General features: G+C 32.2%; 1 protein-coding gene across 3 annotated transcripts in view; it reads left to right on the forward strand.

Moving 5' to 3' along the window:
* LOC130893501 (sodium channel protein 60E) overlaps positions 1-25913 on the forward strand; it is a 72783-nt gene that overhangs the window by 11801 nt on the left and 35069 nt on the right. Inside the window, exon 1 of one of the 3 annotated variants that reach the window (XM_057799721.1) lies at positions 14209-14312. The exons of 1 other annotated variant lie outside the window; for it this stretch is intronic. Coding sequence is in view for 1 of the 2 variants with exons in the window: in XM_057799711.1 (XP_057655694.1) it covers positions 25847-25891 (45 nt within the window). In the remaining variant the exon portion in view is untranslated. Of the gene's footprint in view, positions 1-14208; positions 14313-25663; positions 25892-25913 lie in introns of those variants that run through there. One more of the 3 variants, XM_057799711.1, reaches the window with a different exon arrangement.

Raw genomic sequence — 25913 nt, forward strand, 5'->3', positions numbered from 1 at the left:
CAATTCAATTGATGTGCTTTGGCCATATTATGAGAATAGGAGAAGAACGATTAATAAAGAAGATATATAAAGCACAAACTTACGAAAAAATAAAGGAAGACCAAGGAGGAGCTGGACAGAAGAACTCCAACATGCCTTACACCTGAAAAGGTAGAACGACTTCAAGATACAGTAAGAAAGTAAATGAAGAGGATTCTCGTCTTTAGTGCAGTTCCGCAGTTCCATCTTATTTGATTGATTCTATTTCGTCTTCTTCCGGGGGTTTAACGTTTTTTAAACCCTTTATTATTTCTATTATTTCCTCCCTCAATGGTGGGGCAATATATTTTCGTCATTATTCCAATCTAGGGTTGTAAGTTTCTCTTCTATCGTTTTCTGCATTTCTACATTTCGTTGAATTGATTTTACTATCGTAGAATCAATATTGTCTTATCCATTGTTATTATATTATGCTTGCCCTTCATTGTATCAAGAAATAATTCTTTATAGAAATTATTCATTTCTTTATATACAAGTGTTCTCAATTCGTTTTCGTTTCTTTGCCCCACACCCTTCTTGTTTGCTCTTCATTGATTTTTGTCTTCATCTGTACCAGTCTGTAACATTTTTTGACGCTTTTTTTTTCAATTTTATCTTCATTTAGCTTCTAACCATTCATCCCTTTTCCCTATTTTATTTTCTTGCTGCTTTCTCTACAGTTTTCTCTGAATGTTTACATTATTGTTTACTATTTCTTCTTCTGATTTTTTTCTTTGTTAATTTAATTCTAAAAAGGATAGAATTTCAAATTTTTCTATTCTTAAATGAGATTCTTTGGATCCCCTCTATCTAGATTATTTTTTAAAGTAGGTCCTTCGATTCCTAAAACTAACCTCTTTTTGTAAGTAAAGACCTCAATGCATCCAATTTATTATTGGGTTTATAATTAATATTTTTTCATTCTACTTCATAATCACATAAGCAAAAAATTATCTTAGATAACGTAAACGCGCACTTAGAATTTTCTTAAGGGTGCAAAATGGGGTTGTAAGCTCATATGAAATAGTTGGTGAAAGAGAATTCAATTTAACATACTTAAAACATATTAATAGTGATAAAAATGAATTTAAAATTGAAATATAAATTGATAACATTGAACTCGAAACTGCGACTTAAATTTTTTACGAAAATAGAGTTAATTAAAAACAGAAGTTGATTAAATTTTACGATACTGTTGAGGAACTTGTCTACAAAAGTGGAAAATACTTTTTTCCTCGTATACAGAAAAATGCCGGGATTAGTTCATGAAACGAGCAATCAGGCTGCATTGCGGGAATTTCAAAGAACGTTGCGTGATGATTATAGTCGCTGATTACGGTCTGCGTCACACACTTTCCTTTATATACCTAAACTTTCCATAGCCTCATTTCCAATTGTCGAAAATAGAAAAAAATTCTGTCTGTAATAAACTTTTTTGGTATTTTTTGTAGTTTTTTTAGCGAATCATTGAATTTTTGTTTATAAAAGATTTTTCTACATCCATACAATAATCACAACTTTATTAAATTACATTTACTGGTAGGTAATTATCTAGATTAGGTTACACCCCTCCGATTTCGTTAAAATTTTAATATGTTATAGATAAAATTATGCTGAAAAATTATATATATGTAGGGCGCGGAAATAATCCCTTAACATAGATTTTCAATTTTGAAGCTCCAGAAAAAGAAAAATAATTTATACATCATATCATTATACATTATAGTTTAGCTTCGCATGTCTTCATTACATGATATGATTACATGATTTTATGATACATGATGACATCATGTATCATAAAATTTGCAGAGAATTTAGTCTAGTTTGTTTACATACGACTATAGTTAGTAAATCTATCAATATTTGTTTTTTTTTATTCGTGTTTGACCATGAAAAAGATAAAATTCTATGAATTTTTGTGTATTGTTGTTTATTGATTGATATTCTATCAATATTCTTAATTAAAATCAGTGGTTAAGTTAGGTTAGGTTGGGTTAGGTTAGATTAGATTAGGTTAGATTAGGTTAGATTAGTTTAGGTTAGGTTAGAATAGGTTAGATTACGTTAGGTTAGGAGACAAATAATGTCAGTGTAGGAACTTCGTGAAATTTATCATTAGCACAAATATGGTGAAATATATCTGGGGTTATTTAAAAATAATACAATAATACGATTTTTTTCATTTCTCTCATCAAATTTTTCAACATAATTTTCTCTATAACGTACTAAAATTTTAACGAAATCGGAGGGGTGTAACCTAATCTAGATAATTACCAAACAAAGTATATAACAGTGAATAAAACGTTTTATTTTTCATGAATGTAAAAAAAATATTGTATACAACTCGTGCAAAAAGTGTTTATTGCAATCGACGAGTTGCCAAACTCAGTTTAACGGCCTCGTTAGACAAATTCACGTCGCGTGCGATAAATACTTTTTGCATAAATAACTATTATTGAGGTATATCATATCATGTTTAATTATATTTAATCGTTAAATAGTAAAGTTCTAAAGTGATGAACCGTATAATATTTTCTTTAATGTTCTTAAGAACTTTGTCTGAATAAACTCAATATACTTTCGTTCGTTGTCCATGATGTCTTCTTGTTGTTCTCCATGTTGTTTTTAAATTTATTTAAAGGAGTCCATAATTTCAAAATCTTCTAACATGTTGTTAACTAACCCTCCCTAATTTTTAACTTTTTCAATCCCTAAACATCCAAAAACTAATTCTTTAACACTCTTTTGAACACTGGTAAGTAACTTAGTAAAGTCTTCACTAGCATAAAGGTCTAACTTGATGTATTGAAGCATCATTTTCAAGTGTAGCAATAGGTCAAATTTAACGTTTTGTTTCCCAAAAGAAAAGTCTTATTGGCCATGATCGTTTATGGTGGATACGCCATGGCGAATTCGCCAAATATTGAAATTTGGTGAAATTTTTTTAGTAAGTCTAGCAATCAATGGAGTTCAATCAAATTTTAAAAAATATAAGACGATTTTTAAAAATATTGAATGCATATTATGAAATACGTGGAAATTCTTTTTATAATCTTAACTCTACCACTAAAAGGTTTTTTGGCTCGAGAAAATCGAAAAACCATCCGATTTCGGTGAATTTTTTTTAAACTTTCATTTTTACGGTTGATTTACGAAAAAAATTATGGGAATACAAAAAAATTGAATCTCACATTGGTTTCAGGTCTCTAAATGTTCATGAAAATGTACTCATTTACGTATAATTGTTTTTTCTTTTTTCCGGATAATAAAAGGAAGTAGTTGAATTTTTTTTCATAATCTACACAAAAAAACGTTCAAATTGAAAAAAAATTTATACCAAAATGTTGATTTATCATATTTTTACAATTGAAAATAATTACAATTTCTCTTAAAATTGACCTTTTCTCACATATAATCGTGTGTTTCTTTTTTATTAAGTAATCATCAAAGTTATATGAGAGTGGAGTGGGGGGTGTTTGAAAAACAGACCAAATGTGAACATTTGTTTTGAATTTTTAGCACCCTCCCCCCTAACATAACCCAACTTAACCTGACTTAACCTAACCTAACATAACAACATAACCTTACATAACCTAACATAACCTAACCTAACATAATCCAACATAACCTAACATAACCTAACATAACTCAACTTAACCTAACCTAAAATAACATAACAAGCCTAATATACTTTTGAAAACAGAAATCTAGCCGTTTACATATATCGGGATAAAAAAAGATGTCGGCATAGGCTTTAGTTAATTTTATGGTAATTTAGCTTAATTTCAAAATTGAGACTACTAAATTAAATTATTAGTTGAAAGACAATTTTAGTTCATGCAGAAAATTAACTATAAATTTGAATCAAAACTTAACCAAAAGTTCTCCAATTTAATTTAGTTTAATTCATCAATTTTGTGAGGTTATGAGCACAGAATACGTCAGTACAGTCTGTATTAGCGTTGGTGGTATTGTTTTTTCTAGAGCATCCTTGTTTTGTGTTCATGTTTACCATTCATAATCAACCCTAATTTACTGCATAAACCAGAAAATTACCACCAGAAAGTTTAGTTTAATGTTAATTTTAATTTTGATTGCATAAACCAAATTTTAATCTTTTGTGCGTTGAACTAAATTTGTTAAAAGAAAGTACAATAACTAAAATATATGAAACAGCGCCATCTAGCATGCACGTTGCTAATTAAATTGCTTAGAATTTATATATTTTGTATTACTGGACATTCTCCCACCACTATTTATTCGAACAGATACCACACGATACACATGCATCGGTATGCTGAATTGTCGACATACCTCCCGCATGACGTCACGCTGGAATCATATTGTTCCGCCACATGCAAAAACACTAATCAAAATATCAAAGAAACGGATATTTAATACTTTGGTTTCCAAAAAAAAAGACTTGTCGTGAGGATGAATTGATTTGAAATATATTTTTTTTAAAATAATTATTTTGTTGTCGATTCACTTGTGGAATTATTTACCTACATATGATACGCTCAAAAAATAAATGAAATATACTCATAATATATTAAAAAATATATCATTCAATTAAATTATTTCATTATTTAGCATATACATGATACATTTTGATTCCAATGTGACGTCATATTGTGTGAAAGAAATTGCGCGTGTCTGCGCATAGACATACAGATGTATGTGTATATATAAAATGCTACTTTATTGAGTAAATTTTGCTTTTTTAATTCTATATTTTCAAATACGCCCTCTAGTAGTTTCGAATTCGAACAAGCAATTTTTTATATCGAAATGAATTCAGAACTGCAGTAAACTATACTGGAATTTCCAGAACCGTTAATGAACACACTGTTTACACTACAACTACATCAACACTCACAATTACAGTGACTGACGCGCGTTTCGATGAGACTGAAGACTATTTACACTACAAATACACCAACACTCACAATTAGACTGTTTGAAGCGCATTTCGAGAACCAAGTTATCGTCTTCAGAGATCGGAGAAAATTAGTAGAAAATAGTGTATTCAATATCAAAACTACATAATAATTTTGTTCCTACTGTACGTATGAATGGACTATCTTTTCGTTTTCGATTCTTTTTGCTATCAAGAAAGAAAACCGTTATATGAAAAAGTGAGTGCCAGATTGAAAGAAAGCAACGTATCAAACTTTAATGTACTTTTTGACAGCTAAACGCTGGCTTTTGTTTTCTCAGCTATCATTTATTTTTGAACCCTTAACTGGAAGTTTTTACTATACGATTTATCATCTTGTTTCCGATCCAGTCGAGTGATTTTAAAAGACAATGGGAAACTAAAAATCAGATGATATTAAAAAAATGTATCTGGATCATTACACACTTTACGATGTTTTTTATTTGAATTCTTTAAACTCTATTTCATATTCTAAAGTACCTTAGCTCACTAAATGGCACTATAGCTCGATGTGAGCCTTGGCTTTCTCGATAATTCGCCTCCAAACTGGTCTTTAGGTATCAGCTTATCCTCCAGTTGACAGTGAGATTTTTGCTGAATTTACTTCGTCCGCAAATCTACAGCTACCAGGCTGGGAGTTTAATCATACTCAAAAGACTCAACCGATGCATCACAAACAATCAAATTCAAATGGGAATTCAGTTGAAACCTGCATATAAAATAATAAAATAAGGAAGGGAACTAGAGCGCAGATGAAAATTACTAAAGAAGGAACGAGTAGGTAGAACAGATTTGAATAAAAAGGAGCTTATAGCATATAAAACCCAACAGAAATCTTTTCTATACGTTGTTTTCCCCAAACAACTAGCAAAGACGAATTGACACGGGAATTATTTTGAAAAAATTGTTTAAAACAAAAGGAAACGAATAAAGAATTTAGTGATTACTATATACAAAGCAACGTTGAAACGATATAAGTAAAAAATATTAGCGAATATAAACTTAATATCACTACAAATTTCTTTGAATTTGATTTGATTTAAATACTTTTAGAGTGCAGATAGATAGAGGACGATTTAGTAACGAAGCTGGAGTTTTATCGAATTCTACAAATTTTGTTTTTCAGGAGATTCAAGTTCGCAAAAAAGCTTTATAACCACTTATATACCAGTAATTGGTTCAGCTTGGTTGCTGGGGATATCTCAATTTATTGACACCATCTATTTTTTAATTTTCCATTCTCCTACAATTTTTTTGATGCCGACATTTTAATAAATACGGTTTTAGATTCCTTGATAACTAGACCGAGCTATTTACATTTTGTTTCTACATCTTTGAAAAGTTCTATCAGTCTTTTTTCACTTCTGGTCATTACTAAAATATCATCTGCCTCTCTGATCTATTTGCTTTGCTACTGATTTGTTTAGTAGTATTATGAAGAGTGTACTACGAAGATTATTGATCAATTAAGTGATTTTTCCTATTTCGCACATTGGTTCTTTCAGTTTACTGCAATGTACGCTGTTAAAAGCTTATTTGAAATCTATTTAGATCAATATCATGTTCGTAGCTTCTATGATCGGATGTTTTAATATAGTTCTAACCAGTTCGAGGTCTCGAATTTTCATTCATCATCAGTACTAACAATAACAATAAAGCTCGTTATGAGTTTTCGCATTTTCCCAATAATTTGTCGTTTCTTCATCACCTTTAGTTCCTTATGCACCCTGTATGTCTTAAGCTAACATTTGGGGGGAAATTATATTTACTTATTTTGAATATTAGTTAACGATTTGCTAGCCTTTAATTTCCGTTCTATAAAAGCGGATCAATGGCTTTTTTTATTGATTTTCCACGAAACTCACAATCACATGTTTGTATCCGGAAAATCGATATTATTTCCGTGACTAAATTCATTGAAAACGCGTATCGATGTTGTGAAGGGTAAAGGTATGTAAACTAGGTAGCTGTTATAATAAGTGCCAATGGCGTCGTGCAGGGATGAATCAATTTCGTTGTTTCAACTTTCATTTTGACAATACCAATTGATGATGTAATTGTAGAATGAAACCTGAAATCTTGTAACGAATTTCCAATATGGTATAAATGATAAATTACGCTTTTTATCATTTTTTGTTGAATAATCGACTGAATAACTGTTGGAAAAATTCATAGAAATAATAATTCGATAATCGATAACTCGTTTTATTTTCGAAAAATATTAACGAAATTTTATTAAGAATCTTCTCTCGATCTGCAGGATCCAGTCGTCGGAATAAAAAAGATTTAATTTTCTAAAGTGTAAGATGATTTCCCAGTGGAACTTCTGAGACTTCTCGCTTCCCAAATTCTCATATATTTATGGACCTTAGGTCCGTAGTTGCCCTAGCTTCCTACTTTTATCGATCCGTGTAATGACAATGATTGAACGTGATGTTTATAGAAATACGACAAAAAAATAAAAATTATAGTGATAAACAACAATTAACTGGTTTTTTCAAGACTCAACCAGGTTATAATGTCATTTAGAAAGTATAAATATGATGCTGACGTATTTTATTAAACAGGGTGCTTCGAAAAAAAAGTGATCCCGTCTCTAGGATAGATAGAAAACTGAAAAATATCAGTAAAAAAATTTGTAACGCCATCCGTATACAAGATAGAGAAGAAACAGATAAACAAACTAATCGACGAATTTAAATAAATTAGTTAAGTGTTAGTGGTAAGTGAATTATTATAAGTTGGTTAAGTGTAAAGTGTTTTTTCACTATTTTATGATTTGATATGATCCGATAAAAAATTATATTTACGTAAAAATTTCTCTCAATCTCATGGTTACTGTACTCAAAGGCAGATCTTTAGATTAATTGATCTGAGCTGGTATTTCTTGGAGAGTGAGTCGTTAATCACGTGTGTTTATTTTCAGCGTTTGTGGTTTTTCAGAGCCATCCGCCACAACTTTTGGTGGATTTTGAAATTTAATGAATCCATTATGGGGTGAGCAAAAACTTTTGACGGGTAGTGCACATTATATACTGTGTTTTTTTACGCATATAGATCAGTTTGACTGTAGTTTCGAATCAGAATAAACTTAAGAAATAAATTCCAAACAGTTAATAGACAAGTGACAATCTAAAATTGAATCTTTCAAAATTAGATCCATGATTAAAACTAATACAAAAAAAATCAATTCGAAAAAGCATCAGATGAGATTTCCAATAAAAGAACCTCTTAAATATTGATTCACTTTGAAAATTGAATAAAATTTCTGATTACGTGTTTCAAGACTGTCGGGTCATCATTATTGGATTGAAATACCTAATCATAGATGCCGCCAGCTCCGTATTCATGAGAAATTTGATCAAATAGTCAAGTCGCGAACCCATCAAATGTAAATCGTCGAAAGACGTCTTTTCACATCAGCACTAACTCCGCGTCAAATAAAATGGGACGTGGTATACATGGAAACGTGGAAAAATCCATTAAACACGTTCAGTTAACAACGTTTCGGCTATTTCAGCGGAAGTAACCAAATATTCATAATTCCGCTCTGTTTGTCATCGTGTTATACCACCATAGGACACGTGGCGTGACTTGTGATTTCGATATCATTATGAACTTTTGATTCTTATATATACAGTGTTTAAAAATATGAAAACTCGTTTCACTTAGCTAAATTTCCATGGACCTTCAGTTTAAGTATTATCAAATTTTCATTATAACAAAATTTGATTAAAAATCGAAATATTCCTTCACATTCATAAGTTAATTTGTTCACGAGTGTTAAATGATGTAATTAGTTCTGTTGTTTAATTTTTTTCAATCCTTTTGTTTTTCTTGGTCCTAATAATTCCTTTGATAGTGGATTTGGGTAGGTTTCTATAGTTTTGTGTTCGATGATCCTCTTTTCTACAGTGGGCACTACCAGGTTCACGTGAATGGTATGATTCGATACATACCATGGAGCAACCCCACTGCTCAATTCCATTGCTTGATGACAGTTTTGAATATAAATATATAGGGTCAACTATTTAAATTGATGCGGATCATTTCATCTGATGATGTAGCCAGCGAAGTTGATTCCTTGACACCATTGCTGCAAGGGTGTCTTCGAAAAAGGCCTCCTACAGCCCTTTTTAGTTGAAGAGTATTTCCACCACCAGCAGCCAAAATAGTAGCAGGGGTTCTTCTAAAAGTGTTGCCTGTGTTTTTATCGTTGCATCAGTTTTCAAAAGTGTTATTGATTTGAAGCTACAAACCTTTTGATATTTCCAAAAATAGTTTTCCAATCAACTAGTGCTTCTAACACAGCGTTGCCGGACTTATGTCGACTTTTTTGTGTAACAAACCGCCTGTCATTGGTGAAATAATGACTTGTATCTCATATTTTGAATGTTTTTTCTATTATTTCACAGCTTTAAACATACCGTCTCGTTTAATATCCACACCTCGTATAATTCAATGAATAATTGTGTCAAGTGACTTTCCGTACTACTGAATATAGCTGGGAAATTCGCATGTTCGAAAAAATGCTTCTCCAAGGACTTTAAATGACTAGTAACGTTTATTTTCCACAGCGCGCACGAGAGGAAGTCATTAGCTGATAACCCCCCGCCGTTTTTTTCCGGAAGTAGCTATCTTATCTTTATGAAGGCTAGGTGGTGACTAGAGTCGTTAAATGAGCATGATACGCTCTAAAAAAGGCACTCGACTTCGACAAGAGGTAAAGCACTAAAATTATATATGATTCTGCTCTCAGAACATAACTTTTTGTTTCAGTAATTGGAATTAGATTTAATTCTCTATTCAAAACCCTAAGAACTAAGGTAGCTCTATTAATTTTACTTTATTCATTCTATAAAATAGTTATTTCAACTAAATTATAAAGTTTTAATAAAATATTCTTCAAATTATTCTATAAATGTTTGAAGTAGACATCTATTTAATATTATCTCCTCCATTTTCTATTTTTAAATTCAAATAAAATAAAATATGTACGAAATATCATCAAACTTTCTTGTATATTTAAAACCGTGATTCCCAAAGTGGTAATTCGTCCCAAAGTTTCCATAGATAGATCTAATCTACATTTTTCTCCGAAATTTGGAAATTGGTAGAATGTATCTGCAAAATTTTGAAAATGGTCTATGAAAGAAACAAGTTTGGGAACCAACCGTTTACTAAAGCCACAAGCCCTGATCGTGTGCAGAAACTTCACAGGAATGAGTTGGGGCTGTAATCCAAAGACACGGCAATTGGGAGACCACTCATCACGTATAGGGTAGTAGTCAACAAAACAATGTCTCGAAGGTACAAAGACTTGCTTGCTTTGGTGCAATTGGGGTCAGGAAATCTTGTCCAACAGCTGCACTAGAAGTCCATTTTGGGAACCAATGGTTTACTAAAGCCCCAGAAGCCCTGATCGTATGCAGAAACTTCGCAGGAATCAGTTGTAACCCAAAGACACGGCAATTGGGGGACCAATCAACACATATGGGATGGTAGTCAACAAAGACTAGCTTGCTTATGTGCAGTCAGGTCCATGGAAGTTTGTCCAATAGCTGCACTAGAAGTGATTATAATTTAGTACTGAAAAGCGTGGAAGAGAAAATATGTATATAAGAATGTTTGACCAAAGAAAAACTGCATTTTTCAGAAATTTATGCAATTGGAAAATGTGTCCAGTTCAATCTCAAATAGATCATCATCCTGTCCGATAGCAAAGCAGCCATTAGGCAAGGATCTTCAAGGGACCTGAACCCTTTTACAGAATAATACAAAAAGCATTGGGACGATCATAGGGGTTGAAATAAGCAATGACATTCCTGGAAAAGTATAACCAGAGAAGATCTGCTGAATGTATCAATCTAAGTAAGAACAATCTTCGGATACTAATAGATGTTTTATCGGGGCACACTTTAAGACGCTAGACTCAGCAGATAATGCAGCGTTTAGATTTTGTTGCACAGAAACAGATGTGCAGACTCTTCGTGATCAAAGCGCACAATCTAGTGATCCACGTTAGATACCATGTCCTCGAATCGATCGTGATGAACCAGTGTGGTATCCGTTCTGTGTTACTTAGCACCATTATTTTGTAATCACATCAGAAGATGACGCCAACATATCAGAGTTCACACCAAATAGTGCTGTTATCGTTCAAATTTGACAATTAGATAGTTTAAGTTCACATTCATCTCATCTTTTTAGAGATCAGTTTTCCAATTAGCGAGGTCGTTCACCTTTAAGTCTTGAATCAAGTTTTGTATGGATATGGGCACGAGTGCGAAAGGCCGATACGTTCAACATTCCTGCTATCAGTTATTAAAGTTGGAAAGCTCAAAGAAAATCTGTTAAATAGTTCAGATTTATAATAAGTTTTTCAGTTTGTTATTATTACCTTCGAAGTTAAATAAATGCTGTTTGTGTGAATGAAATATTTTATAAGAATTTACCGTCACGTTTGTTGTGGTTCGTTTAGGTTGGATCAGCATCTCATTTTCATAAAGTGTGAAAAATGCATTTTGTAGGATTAATAAACAGTTTCACCTCGCAAAAAGTTTATCATTTTCATCATATGCGAGTGATACACTTCCTAAAACGAATAAACTCTCTCCAACATTGAAAAATGTTCGTTATATATATGAGTATTAAATGGAATTGATTAACCAACCATTTGTTTGTTCATATGTTGTTGATGAATAAAAATTAGCAAAAACTTAGGTAGCTATGAGATATATGTCATTTCCATTAATTTATTGTTAATTAACATTATGTGCATTAAATATTATCACCTATACGATGTAATTAAATGAACAATGGCAAGAGGTAAAGTAATTGATTATAGAATCGGGTCAATTATTATAAAAGTATCGGATTCATATTTCGAAATTGAAAAACTGTTTCGATGATATATATCGAATGCCAATTAATAAAAAATTTATTTTAAAGCATTAACAATTAACCATATTGTTAATTTCTGTGATTCATTAATCACTGTTTTTGAAGTTTATTTCCACTATTTAGGTTGTCTATGAATTATTAATTTTGAAACATCGTTTCACTTATACATCACCATTTTATGAATTTATTTCACTCATAAATTATCGTTTTAAAAATTTTTATCATTTATTTCACTGATTCCACTTATATCTCAACTTTTTATGAGTTTATGTCACTCATTTCACACATTTATCATACTTTTTTTAATTTCTATTTCCATTTTATGACTCTATCAATTATTTCACTTGTACGTCACCTTTTTATGAATTTTTGACACTTATATATTTCATAAATAATAGTTTTCCAGGTATTTTACTAAAACATCAGGCTTTTATAAATTTCTATCACTGATTTCACTTTTTCAAATTCATGTTACTTTTCTCACTCATGTATCACAATTTTATGAGTTTATATACGTATTTCGCTTACAGATAAGTTTTTCATAAATTATTGCCGCTTATTTCACTACATACTATTTTTTATGGATTCGCATCACTTATTCCACATATATTTCATTCTTTATGAGTTTATATCACTCATTTCACTTATGGATAAAATTTTATCCCTTATTACACTCGTACATCACTCTTTTATTAATATATATCGCTTATTTCACTAAGACATTATGCTTTTATCACCCATTCCAAATATGAATTAGTTTTTAATAAAATTCTGCACTTATTGCACTCGATTATCACTCTTTCATTAATTCATATCGCTTATTTCATTGTGACTTCACCCTTTGATGAATTTATATCACTTATTTCACTCATATTCTATCATTTATGAATTTATATCACTCACTTCACTTATGGATAACTCTTTCATAAAATTTTATCTCTTATTGCACTAGCACATCATTCTTTTATTAATTCATATCGCTTATTTCATTGGTACACTACCCTTTGATGGATTTATATCACTTATTTCACATATCCTTCATCATTTTATGAATTTTTATCACTTATTACATATATGAATTAGTTTTAAAGGAAATTCTGCCCTTCTTGCACTCGAACTTCACTCTTTCATCAATTTATATCGCTTATTTAAATGTTTGTTATATTTATATCACTTATTTCACTAATATTCTATCATTTTATAAATTTATATCCATGATATCCATTTCATTGAGATATCATGGTTTTAAGTATTTATATCACTTATATTCCATCATTTTATGAATTTCTATCACTAAATCCACTTGTACGTAATGTTTTTATGAATTTATGTCACTTATTTCGATGATGTCTCACTATTATATGAGTTCCTATCACTAAATCCACTTGTACGTGATGTTTTTATGAATTTTTGCCACTTATTTTACTAATATTTCACTATTATATGATTTTCTATCACTAAATCCACATTTACGTAATGTTTTTATGAATTTATATCACTCATTTCACTGATATCTCACTATTATATGAGTTCCTATCACTAAATCTAATTGTACGCAATGTTTCTATGAATTTATGTCCCTTATTTCACTTATACTTCATCCTTCTAGAATATTTTGACACTTGTTTCACTTAATATCGTATTTTCACCAATCAACATCATAATCTACTACTTATTCCACTCATATACTATTTCATGAATTTCTATCACTTATAGGTTACTATTTCATGAATTTCGTCTAAAATTATCTTTCATTTATTTCACTTCTTTGCCTTTGCCTTGAATCCAAATAGACAGGGGGTGATTTAGTGATTTAACGTATTCGATATTTTTAACATTTTCAAAATGTGATGACAGTGATACATAAAGTTTGCGGTATCCCAAAAATTAAATAATAAAATCTAAAATATTATGTGAATACTGAAAAAATCCCACATTGAAAATCAAACGGTGCAAAATATGGAGATCTATCTGGCCATTTGATACTTTTATTATATAATGTATTTTTTATATGAAATGTGTTATTAAAATTTGTCTATTTTTATTAGGTTCCAGTAAGTAAAATCTTTGGTATTGGTGAGTAGATCCAAACGACATAGAGAACGTCAAAGAGAGTTTGCCTTTAAAAATTTGAATAGCTTTCGAAAAGAAAATATCGAATTTTTGGCTTAGTATAACTCAAAATCAAACTTTTGCCCCCTGTTTAATAAATATTTCGTTGATAGGAAAAAATTCGTCATAAAAATGAGATTTTAACAAAAATAATGGACGCAAACTCTCTTTACACTTTATTATTAAAAGCATCCGAGTAGGAACTTTTTTTCTACAAACTAAAACGTAGACGTATTTATCTTTTGACTTCCTCTTGTAGATACAAAACCTGTATCGTGGCACATTGACACCAAAATACCGTTTCTTCACATTATATTGCCTGAGTAGATGCAAACAAAAGGTAAAGTTATTACTTACTTTCTTACTTTTCATTCTCCCCCCTTAACATCCTATTATACAGAGTGCTTCAAACTTGATCTGAAATTTGTTTATTCAGTTAATAAACATTCGTTCATGTTACGAAAAGAAGAAAAACTGACGGAGGAATAGTTTTTAAAAGGAGATGAAGAATGTAATGGAGAGATGTGACTGGAAACAACAACGGAAAATTCACACAATAAAAACAGGAAGACGTGAAATTTGAGGGGAAAATATTCCATTTAGAAATGTTTCAGATTATTTTGAAGACACCCTGTATTCGGTAGAAAACAATGCATGTTCCATAGAGAAATATATTCCTACACAATTGACTTTATATATACTCATACTAAAACTAAAAATCTATCATTATTTATATCTTTATTATCATTATTTATTTCATCCTAATATTGACAGTATCCTAGTTATGGAAAAAAAGGAAAATCGTTAAGCATGATAACCTTAGTCCATGAAATTCCAAGGACTTCTATTCATTTTATTCTAACTACCAAAAAGAAAGTATTAGGACAAACGTCAATAATTAAATTTTTAAAAAAATGATTTCAATTCTTATATTTATATTTTTCCTACATTTCAATTATCAAAAATTGTACATAGTCGTGCAAGATCGTTTTGACGACAGTCCTTTTAAATGTTTATAATGAAAAAAAATCCTCATACTACCTCTCGTTTCTGTGTTATAGTTAAAGTTACGAAATCAGAACTTACTTAAGTATATTTTCTACACTACTATCCGAAGGTCAGGGGCGGATCATGCCCAATGGTTAACAGTCGGTTACTTGTACAAGGACAACCTGTACAATCTAAATATAGCGAAAATTAATTTTTCAATCGATTTTTTAACAAAAGTTACTGTTTATTTAACTCGATAGAATTTATGATTTAGGAGATATGTAGAGTTCAAGATCTCTGTAAATTTCAAGGAAGCTGTTTGCCATAAAGAGACATTCCGAAAAAAATTATCATAAATTGTTACTATTTATTGGAAATACGTTTTATCCATTGGGCATAAGCCGCCCCTGGTCTTCAAATAGTAGTCTAGAATTATGTATTCCATCTAACATACTAGGTGGACATACGTAATTAAATATAATTTCGCAATTTTAAATGCCTATAACTCGGAAACGAGGGATCGTATGAGAATTTTTTTTCATGTTACAGCTTTATTTTCACGTCATCTACAACAATGTTTTGCATCAAGTCTCGGAATACCCTGTATACGTACCAGATGAGCAACTGAGAACGGCGTTCTCAATATCTCAGGAACGGATTGTATTAGTGATTCAGGGAAAAAAAAATTATAACCAAAGTGACCCCGATAAGCAACTAGGAATTAATTTCAGAATTCTAGGTTTACCAATAGAGGGCGTGTTTGAAAATAGGGAATTAAAAAAGAAAATTTTTCCAAAATTTATTGAACTAAGTGACATTTTATATACTATAATCGTTTTGGTTATCAAATTTTGCGCAATTTTCATCTTACAAGTTTCAGTCTATCTCTTCAAATAAGAGATAGGGGAGAGTGGGAACTTTGTTATTAAAAATGCCTGTAAGTCCGGTTCTGCTAATCCGATTTTTATAAACTTGATATTTTTTAAAAGAGATTTTGTCCACCAATACGAAATATATAAATTGAAACCCAAACATTGAATAATAATTAATGTAAACAAAAGAGATAATTAATCGAAAAAGATATTTAGACATTTTAAGAAACGATTTGCCACTTTTTTTAGAAGACATTCTTCGTGACATGTTTCTTCTTGGATTAAACATACCCTGATAGGTGGATAGGAGGCGGACGCTTATTTATTTGGCCACCCATATCTCCAGATCTAACTTGCTTAGATTTGTATTTGGGGGGCCAAATAAAAGATTATATTATTGATATAATACGACCCACAATACGAAGTATTTCCTTGGCATAAATTGAAGCTTCTGTCCTAACCACACGTCAATTACTGATTTCATGATGGACAAGGTTTTGAACAGTTTCAATTACTGCAGATAAGACAATTTGAAAACTTTCTCCCCGTTCAAATTTCGATATCTCTATTTTTAATTCTACTAGTCGAACACTATATCTAAAATATATGAAACAACGCTACAGTGTTGCTAGATTGCTTATAATTTATATATTTTGTATTGTTGGGCAAGAGCTCTTTGAAATTGAACCTAATTTATAAAAATTGGTTATGCAGAACCGGACTCAAAATGGAAACGCACAAATGGTACAAATACAACTTTTAACTCGGCCGTTTTGAGTTTATTTGTCCCTTTCTTACAATTCGCAATATCTTGTCAAAAAATCAAGATATACAACTTCAACATACTATAGAAAATCTTAAGTTTATTAATTTTTTTTGATCCTGTGGTCCAGATATCGGTTTATTCAAACTATAGCGTTAGTTTTCATGATTAATTGTTCAGATGTCGTCCTCAGTAACTCAATTTCTTGTTATATATATTAAATAGGCTTTTATTCAGAGTAAATCATTGAATAAATAATTGAAATGATCAGATAAGTTGACGCAATATCGTAAACATTCTCGCTAACAACTCAACAGGTTGGACTGTATAAAAACTTTTAATTGTTTTGTTTCCTCCCTGTATACAACAAAAAACGGAGTCGGTGAGGACGGCATCTGAACAATTATGCTCCTGACAAGTCAAATTAAGGGCTGAGGGTTTGAGAGAAAATTTACTACAAACTACAAACTGAATATCCAACATCATGTTTTTTGCACAGAATCACTTCTCAATGGAAAATCAGCGACAATAATTGAAAGTTTTTTCCTTTAAAATATTGTTTCATATTTACACAAAATGAATCGAATTTTGAGAAGGTAACTTCTAAACGTATACTATTAATTTAGATACTGGGTGGACAAACACATTTCCTTAGACTACCCCGTATATTTATATAGTCCGATCAAATTTGACTCGGACTTTAAACTAACTAAAATCAGTAACATTTTTTTTTAAATTACGGCTACTGAATAGTCAAAAATGTTGGTGAGGTGTTTTAGGGAGTAATTTTAACCTAAACGCAAGTATTTGAATAGCACATAATACAGGTAAAAGTTAAAAGTGACACATCGAAAAATCAGATTGGTATCCATGCGGGAGGTCTCGAGGATCACGTGACGGGCTAACAATCGTAATTTCATTTTCATGGAAGATGGAGCTTAGCAGCACACGCGTTTTGTGTGCTGGAGTACCTTTATGTTCATTTTGGAGAATGGAAAGGCAGACGAGGATTCGTTGAGTGACCTGCACGTTCATATGATCTGACACCCTGTGATTTCTTCTACGTTTTGGCAACAGAATCACGTACCCTTATCGACCACCGTTTTGCAAAGAAGAATTTGAAACTCTTCGCGGATAGCTAGACACGCTTCGCCTTTTTATAAAAATGCCTTCAATTCAACATACCCAAACGTCAAACTTTGGCTCATCACTTCATAAAACTTCCTCCTAGTCTTCATGTGTCCAATTTTCATGCTCTTTAGCCCATGAAGAGGTTTCTACGCTGCCACCTTTGCCAAAAGGCCAATTTCTTTCAATCTCCTATAGAAGTACTCAAAGGCAGTTTACTAGATTCATTGATCCGAGCTGCTATCTCTGGACCAGTGAGTTGTCGATCACGTTTACAGTTTTTCGAAGCCGGTAGCAAAAGTACCATTATTTTTACCTAGACCATGAAGACTTGCTATTAATGCACGAGTCTCAACCGATTGATTATTGGTTTTACCAATTTTAAAACTTACAAAATACACACACGCTCTTGCATCTTTTGGGGACTAAACTACAATCATAAACATCGAAGACTTGCAGTCGTATAAAGTGAAAAAATGAATAGTTTATTGGGTGGGCAAAAACTATTGACCGGTAGTTTAGGTTGTGAGGTCGAGAAAAACTTACCTCATGCGAATTGCTCTCTATTTACGGCAATAACAACAAAAAAGTTGAAAAACGTTATATCAGTATCCGAGAAGTAGCAAAGGCTCTCAACATATCTCTCTTAGCATATTTTGGCTATTGTTTTGGGTATGAAGCCTGCAAATGCTAGAATCGTACTAAAACTCCAAAATCTTTTGCTGAAACAAGATCGAGTAGAGATCGATTAACAACGTAGCTGGTCATGCAGGTTACGCTCATCGATTACAGAAAGCAATTCACTATAAATTCGTTATAGGAGGTCAATCGGTCAATAAGGAATAGCATTTGATCATTTTGGGGCGTCTATGTGAAGCAATGCATCGTAAACGAATGGATTTGAAAGCAGATATTTCACTACGATAATGCACTGACCCATTCCAACTTGTTTAAGACTGATATTTTGGTAAAACTTGAAACCAGGGAGTGATTCGTCAATTTGGGCGATCTGTGATGTTTTCCTTGTTGGGAAACTCAAAAAACTTCAGGAAATACGCCATTGAAGTCATAAATTAGATTAGATTAAACTTCACCATGCTTGTATTGAAAGAAGCTTTTGAAGATTTATATTTTTGGTCAGTATAGGTCAAATTTGAACACAAGTCTGATCCGCGTTTCGATAACCAATTTATAATCTTCAGTGACTGAAGGTAAACGTAAAACGACTAAAGGTAAAGTTGACCTTCAGTCTGCGAAAGTGGTTTTATTGGCTCGTAATCATCTTGTCTTTATACAAACGATTGGGAGGTGTTTACTCTTGAATACCTTTGAATCAATAGTTGATCAATGAGTTAACTGGTAGATTTGGTATCGGATGTTCTTGAAACTGTGTTCATTCGCTACGATAATCTTCTGTTTTGATCAATTGGCCCTACAGCTTGATGTAAACCTCAGCCTCCTCCTTAGACAATTCAATTCGGGTATGTTCTTCACCATCCTCTCACATTCATCGTTTGTAAGTCTTCGTGAACTTGATCTGATAAAGGATCTTTCCCTTTTTCTACTGCTATATACTTTGGCTTTCATGATTCTTTTAGGTTTATGCTTAACCTCCATTAGTTGAACGTGACCAAACCATCTCAAACTCGAGGATTTAATGATTCGTAAGATGTTTTCATTGCCTGGTTTTTCTCTATTACTTCGGATTGTACACTCTTCTTCGATCATTCTGATTTCTCTTTATTATTTTCTGATAATTCTTCTCTCAAATATTCTTAATATTTCTTGGTTTTTTGTTTAATTACCCAACAGAAGTCAGCTTGGAGGGGTTGATACAACGATGTCTTCTTGCAAGCTACTAGAATGTGGAGTCCTCTAAGGGTTAGTTTCTTCTGTTTATCAACGACATCGCCTATCAGTGGTAAAATATTTCTATTTGCAGACGATACCAGTTTCTATTGAAGCAGCCCTGATCTCTCGGCACTTCATAGGACCATGTCTAGTGACCTAATCACCATTAAATCACGGTACGATTCTTCTTGGATCTGTGAAATTCTTACGGCCTTTTGTGGATAATTCCTTGACATGGAAGTTACATTCTTTCTGTTTTGCGCTGAGATCAGTTTCCAAAGAACTGAACTTATCCATTTCCTTAACAGTTTATTATGCCCTTATTGAGTCGCATCTTCCCTTTTTGGGTACGTGTGGTGCGACTCAATTTGAGCAAATCTTCAAACTACAAAAGAGAGACTAAACAGTAGGGCTCACTGCAGGGACACGCTTTTCCAATTTCAGAAAGGTCGTTGCACGGTTATCCACTTAGGAACGCGGAGCACGACCTTCGACCTGTCTACTTCACGTTCAGAATATTTCAAAGGCTCAATACTTCACTTTAGGAGGTTACTTTAATACTGCTTGTTAACAGTTCATTGTAGTTTCGATAAATTTCCGTGGGTCTTAGGTTATCTTTCACCAATCCAGTACATCCAGTGTACTAAATTTTTGTGTTATTCGAAAATTCCGGTTTATATTTCTGTACCACCCTCGTAAATATGTTGGTAAATATTTTGGCTTTTTCATTCGACCCTCCGGGTATATCATACCGTCGGTTTAGCTTACAGTGACAGCTTAATGACTAAATTTCCACTTAACGATCGTTTTAATTGACAAACTCGAGCACAAAAGCACGCAATTCGAATTCACGACCTCTTGACACATGTCATTGAAAACTGGTTCGAGTTATCGCGTAGATACATCGAGGAAACGATAATTATGGAAATCGAAATAATTCAAAAAATAATGTTGCTGAAAATGTGGTTCAATTTATGAGCAAAAACATTAATAACGGAATACAGAACAATCAGATATTAGAGCCAAATCGATTTCAAACACATACAATGTGTTATACCCAAAATGAAGACAAGAATTTTTTCATTTCTTAGTTAGTTAGGATAGTTATGCTTATGCTTCTGGACAAACTTATGTAGTAACTTTTAGCGGTTTATAAATAGAAGAATTAGTTGAAATGATTCATAAGACGATGTGATATTCTACTTTTTTATTATTTAAGAGATAGATACTACTTGTGGTCTATTATTATCTTTTTTGAGTTTACGATGCCCTACAAACAGAATCAAAACATTTGTTAAATGCAAGACACTGTATATTATTATTGAAAAATGTCGAGAAAATTGTGATACAAACATTTTCCATTCACAAATTAACAATCTGCCAGATGAAAGCTCTTTTAATCCCAAGGGAAAACAAATAAAAAGTAAACAGTGATTTATGAGTCTCTGAATAATGCAGGAGGAGATATTTTCCGCATGCAGAATTACATTTCAAGCTGATAGATTTCACCTGTTTTCGTTGTTTGTTTCCTATACAATTTCCAGATATTTTGAAACAAATAATACCTGCTATACAGGGTACCTCCGATTGTATCTATACAGAGTGCCCCACGACGAGTTAAAACTATCATTATATAGCAAAATATTTTCAAAGATGGACTGTAACTTTGTTATTTTAAATGGGACTATGGATATATTAATACATTTTTGAAATCTACGTAAAATTGTAGTAAACTTTTGTCTGAAAATTCCTTCCGAAAAATGCACATTTTTTTTTCAAATTTTACCGTTGCAGACTCTTATAAATTATTTTTTTACGAAGATATCCTTAAATAAATGAATACGATTTCTATTCGGTAGCTTTTAGCAAGATCAGACGTATTTGAATCTATGTTGTTGTTGTTGTTTTTATTTTATACAGGGTGTGTATAAAAAGTGTTCAAAGTTTTACATAAATATCAAATTTATTTTTTTAAATAGAACCATCCGGTTTTTTCTATTTTAATGCATTCAGGGGTAAAAAATAAGGCAAATTCATGTATAGTTTCCTATACCTAAACCTTAACGCTATCCAGATATTAAACCATTCTCATATCTTTAAGGGTATTCTCGTAAAAACTAATTTATATAGGTCTGTATTAATATACAAGGTGTTCTATTTAAAATAAAAAAGTTACAGTCGACTTCCGATAGAACCGGAAGTCGGTTATCTTTGAAAAGATTTTAATCAAAAAGATCGTATCCGAAAACCCAAACGTAGAAGTTTTCATGATTTTACTGTAAGTATTTTGCCATATACAGATAGGTTTAACTCATCGTGGAACACCCTGTATATACAAATGAAAATATTTGTGGAGCACCAAAATATTTAAGCTTTCGTATTCATAAAACCTGTTAGACTGGTCAGGGTGGCAGGACGGGCAAAATACCACCAGCCGGAAGGGACTTTTACAAACAATCGACGTGGTCTCAATCTAAAGCCATCGAGCTTTCAAATGCCTCAAACCGCTTGCAAGTCTGCCTGGAAGACCTTGAAAAGTTTCGAAATGAATTTTGAGGTTTAAAAAAGCAAAAAATGGTACTACATGAATGTCTAGAAACACAAAATATATAAGGTGATCCATTTGAAATGACAAAGTTTCTAATTTTTCGGGAAAATAGAAAGATCTGACAACAATGTAAATACCACCATAATACAGGACGTATCACTAGACCCTCCTTTATATAGTGATAGTTATTATGGAATAAAAAAAATTATCGTTGATTGAGCTTCTTCATATTGCGAGTGAAAAGGCCCCATTCGATTAATTTTCCACAGGCCTCGAAAGTTTTTGTTTGCAAAGATTCATTCGATAATTTTTGTGCAGAACTTTCAACAATTTTATGTCGAGCTTTTTAATAGAGGATCGTAGTTATTCTATAAAAACATTACTTATAGTTCCAGTGGCGGTTCAAGAAAATTTTATATATATACATATATATATATATATATATATATATATATATATATATATATATATGGTTGTGTAAGAAATCTAAAATCCTTTCTCCTTAAGCCGAACCTCTTTGAAATTCCGCGTTAGCATTACACAGAACGGCGTGTTTCAATTTTGCTTTGTTAATTCATTGTTCTTTGATCTCTTTAGCTGTTGCTTCACGTGATTGGGTCATCGACCTAACTGTCCCGCTTCTTCGTCCGTAAAATTGTTCCTGCGTAATCAGCTACGGCGTCCTGGTTCTCTTTTTTCATCATCATAATCCCTTCGAGTGATTTTTCATTTTGCGTTGTAAGCTCCAATTCTTGTATATGAAAAATGTATCTTCTGCGTTATCCGTGGATTCTCTGCTAACATGACGAGTGAGATTCTCTACTCTTCCTTATTTGAACAGTTAAGATCGTGTTGGGTTAAATAATCGTTCACCTCCCCATGATTTCTCTCTATCTAGCATTCGACATACCGAACGAGACACGGAGTCCATCTACCTCGTTGATCCGTATCATACCTCTGCTGGCATTAATCCATGGTCACGACTCCTTCATTGTTCGCTTCGTCGATGACTTCATTGAACTTTTCCTTGTCGTGCATTATCTTGTATCTTTTGCGTTCAAGTGCTAGGACATCTACTAACCCTAAAAGGGTTTCAGCGTTGCAACCTGGCTACTCTTTTACGGTGGACCACATCTCCGTGACGTTTAGAAGTACTGAATTTGTGACTGACATCAACAGTCTCATTTTAATGGTAGCTTAGCGATTGTTCATGCTTTAACTGCTTATTTTTTCATATGTTCTCCAAAACTCATTTTCGAATCTAATGTGACTTCTAAATATTTCATGGATTCGATGGAAAGTTCTTCGATTTTCATTGTCAAACTTTGCCTTCTGTTTCCTGGTCTTTTCTCCCACTAGTGATAGTCCTTGGTTACCAAGCTATCCTCTCAGAATACGCATGGCGTTGGTTAGCTTATCTTAAATTTTTTCATCGTACCTTCCAATGACGCTCTAGTCTGAAAATAACGTCATAGAATATGTTCCAGAGTTCTGGTCCAAGAACTAGACCGTTGGTGGCTCCCGCAAATACTCTCTTAGTTCTCAGATAATCCCTTGTTTTCTAAAGCAGCTGTTTGCTGCTTAGGTAACTCTCTACCTTGCACAGTGAGTAAGGGGAAGCATTATACTTATAGTTCCAGAAACTTTTATATTATAAATATAGTAAAACTGTGGAAACTTGTGGTTTCATTTGTTAGTAAACATTTTGGAAGCAAAACGTATTAGAGTTGAGTTTACTACGAAATTTATTCCTAAGTACTGTAATAATTTGATCTGATACGATCTCCAAAAGCTGATTCCGTTAGTTTTTATTGTTGTGTTTTGGTGGAAAAGAACCGGTCTCTCATTGATTACCAAGATCTATACTTTTCCACCAAAACAAAATATATTAATAATAAAGTTTCGAGAAGTAAATTGATCGAGATCGTTGCTAGAGTTATGCTTTGTAATATATTCAAAATTATCTATTACATTTTCAAAATAATCGATAATCATTATCTCACAGTCTCCATGGTAATCCTAAGAAGTTTCTTGGCTATTTTCATTTCAATCTGTTCTTTTTATGAATCTAACTGTATGATTTCTAACCACGTTATTATTTTTCAAACCTCCAGTATGTTATTGGTAATACCGATCAAATAAAACGTTTATTTCAATATTTCATGGACGAATTTCTGCCTTTTAAGATGAATTGGCTTAATCGGAATATTCCGGGGAAATTATAGTCATAAACTTGTCGAATATGAATTATAAAACCCGGAGGATTACAGAGAAGTCGTTTCGTTAATCCAGGGCTACTGAAATTTTGTAAAATATAGGTTGAATCATTTTTATTTGAAAAAAAAAGGTAAAAATATTGAAAATTTGTCAAGAGTTCAAAATTGTTAGGCTGGTGATCAGATACGTCGCACTTGAACCTTTTCAGAAGTTTTTTTTATCTTATTGGCAGTACAAGACCTAGTGTATTATCATAGATGTCAGATAGATATGACGGTGGCTCAAATATAAACCGGAATTTTGGTATAAAAAATCTCATTATCAAATTGTAGAGCCGAACTTTTGCCACATCTTTCGGATGCCTTTTTTGGCTTATCACGTAATCATTCGCACACGAAGACGCATTGCTTTAGAATCCCAGTCTACCAACAACCTCTTCCAATAGACCAAATAAATATTAATCACATAGCGATAAATCGGAACTATAAGTGGGTGTACCGGTGTTTTCTAACTCATTTCATCATTCAACATCCTACTGCGGATTGGGATATCACATCATTTTGATCTGTAGACAGATTTCGCCATGTTCTTTAGGGGGTTACTATGATACGGAGCCTTTACGATTTGTTGTTTTGTGGGAAAATCAACTATAAAGACCCCTCTCATGTCCCAAAGCACAGTGTTACCTTTGCTTTAACTGAAAGTCTGACGCGTGTGAATTTCTGCTCAAAATTCAGAAGTCTTGGCATCCATCTGTCTGAAATTTTGCAGTATTTACCTTATACTTCTAATTTTGATGTCCAATTCTTCACTCATATCTTGTACAGTACTACATCGGACTTCCTAAATGAGTTTTTCTACAGCGCTGACACTTGTTCTGCACACGTGGCAAGCTTTTCACTTTCAGCACTCATTTCTATTGTTTTTGATAAAAAAAAAAGAATAATGATGCGTTGCGCGGCGTCCTTTTCACGAAAAAGTGAGGTTATGTGATCTACGATTCGTGATAGACTAGCCTAACATCTAGTGTTGGTTTACGGCAGTAAATTTTTGCGCGTTCAATTGAAATTTCCTTCATGGTGATGTATACAAATAAAAATCATGGTGTTATGCACGTTAAAAAATAGTATATTTGAATTAATTCAAAAATGAATTAATCTCGGGCAAAATTTTATGTGATCCTTACTAAATTCCAATCAAATATTGGATAAAAAATAGATATAATTTGAAAATTATCTTGATACTACATTAGTTTTTATTACAGAAAATTTACAGGGTCTGGAAGACCAAATTTTACGTTTCAAAATTTGGGTATTGAGTTACGAGATACCCCATAGATTTTACTTTATTAATTTGATTGATAACCGCATTCATAGTCACTTGTTCTGCCACTGGTAAGCTTCAACAACAACAATCAACAAGTTAATTTCTAAATAACCTTCAAGTTTAAAACTCTGTATATGAATCGTTTGTAACAATGTGGGTGACTTAATTTGATTATAATCATGGATAATTTGATTTTAATCGAGGATCCTGGATTAATTAATGAAGTGAGTCTGTAATAATTTTATT

This window comes from Diorhabda carinulata, chromosome 1 (assembly GCF_026250575.1).
Source record: "Diorhabda carinulata isolate Delta chromosome 1, icDioCari1.1, whole genome shotgun sequence".
NCBI lineage: Eukaryota > Metazoa > Arthropoda > Insecta > Coleoptera > Chrysomelidae > Diorhabda > Diorhabda carinulata.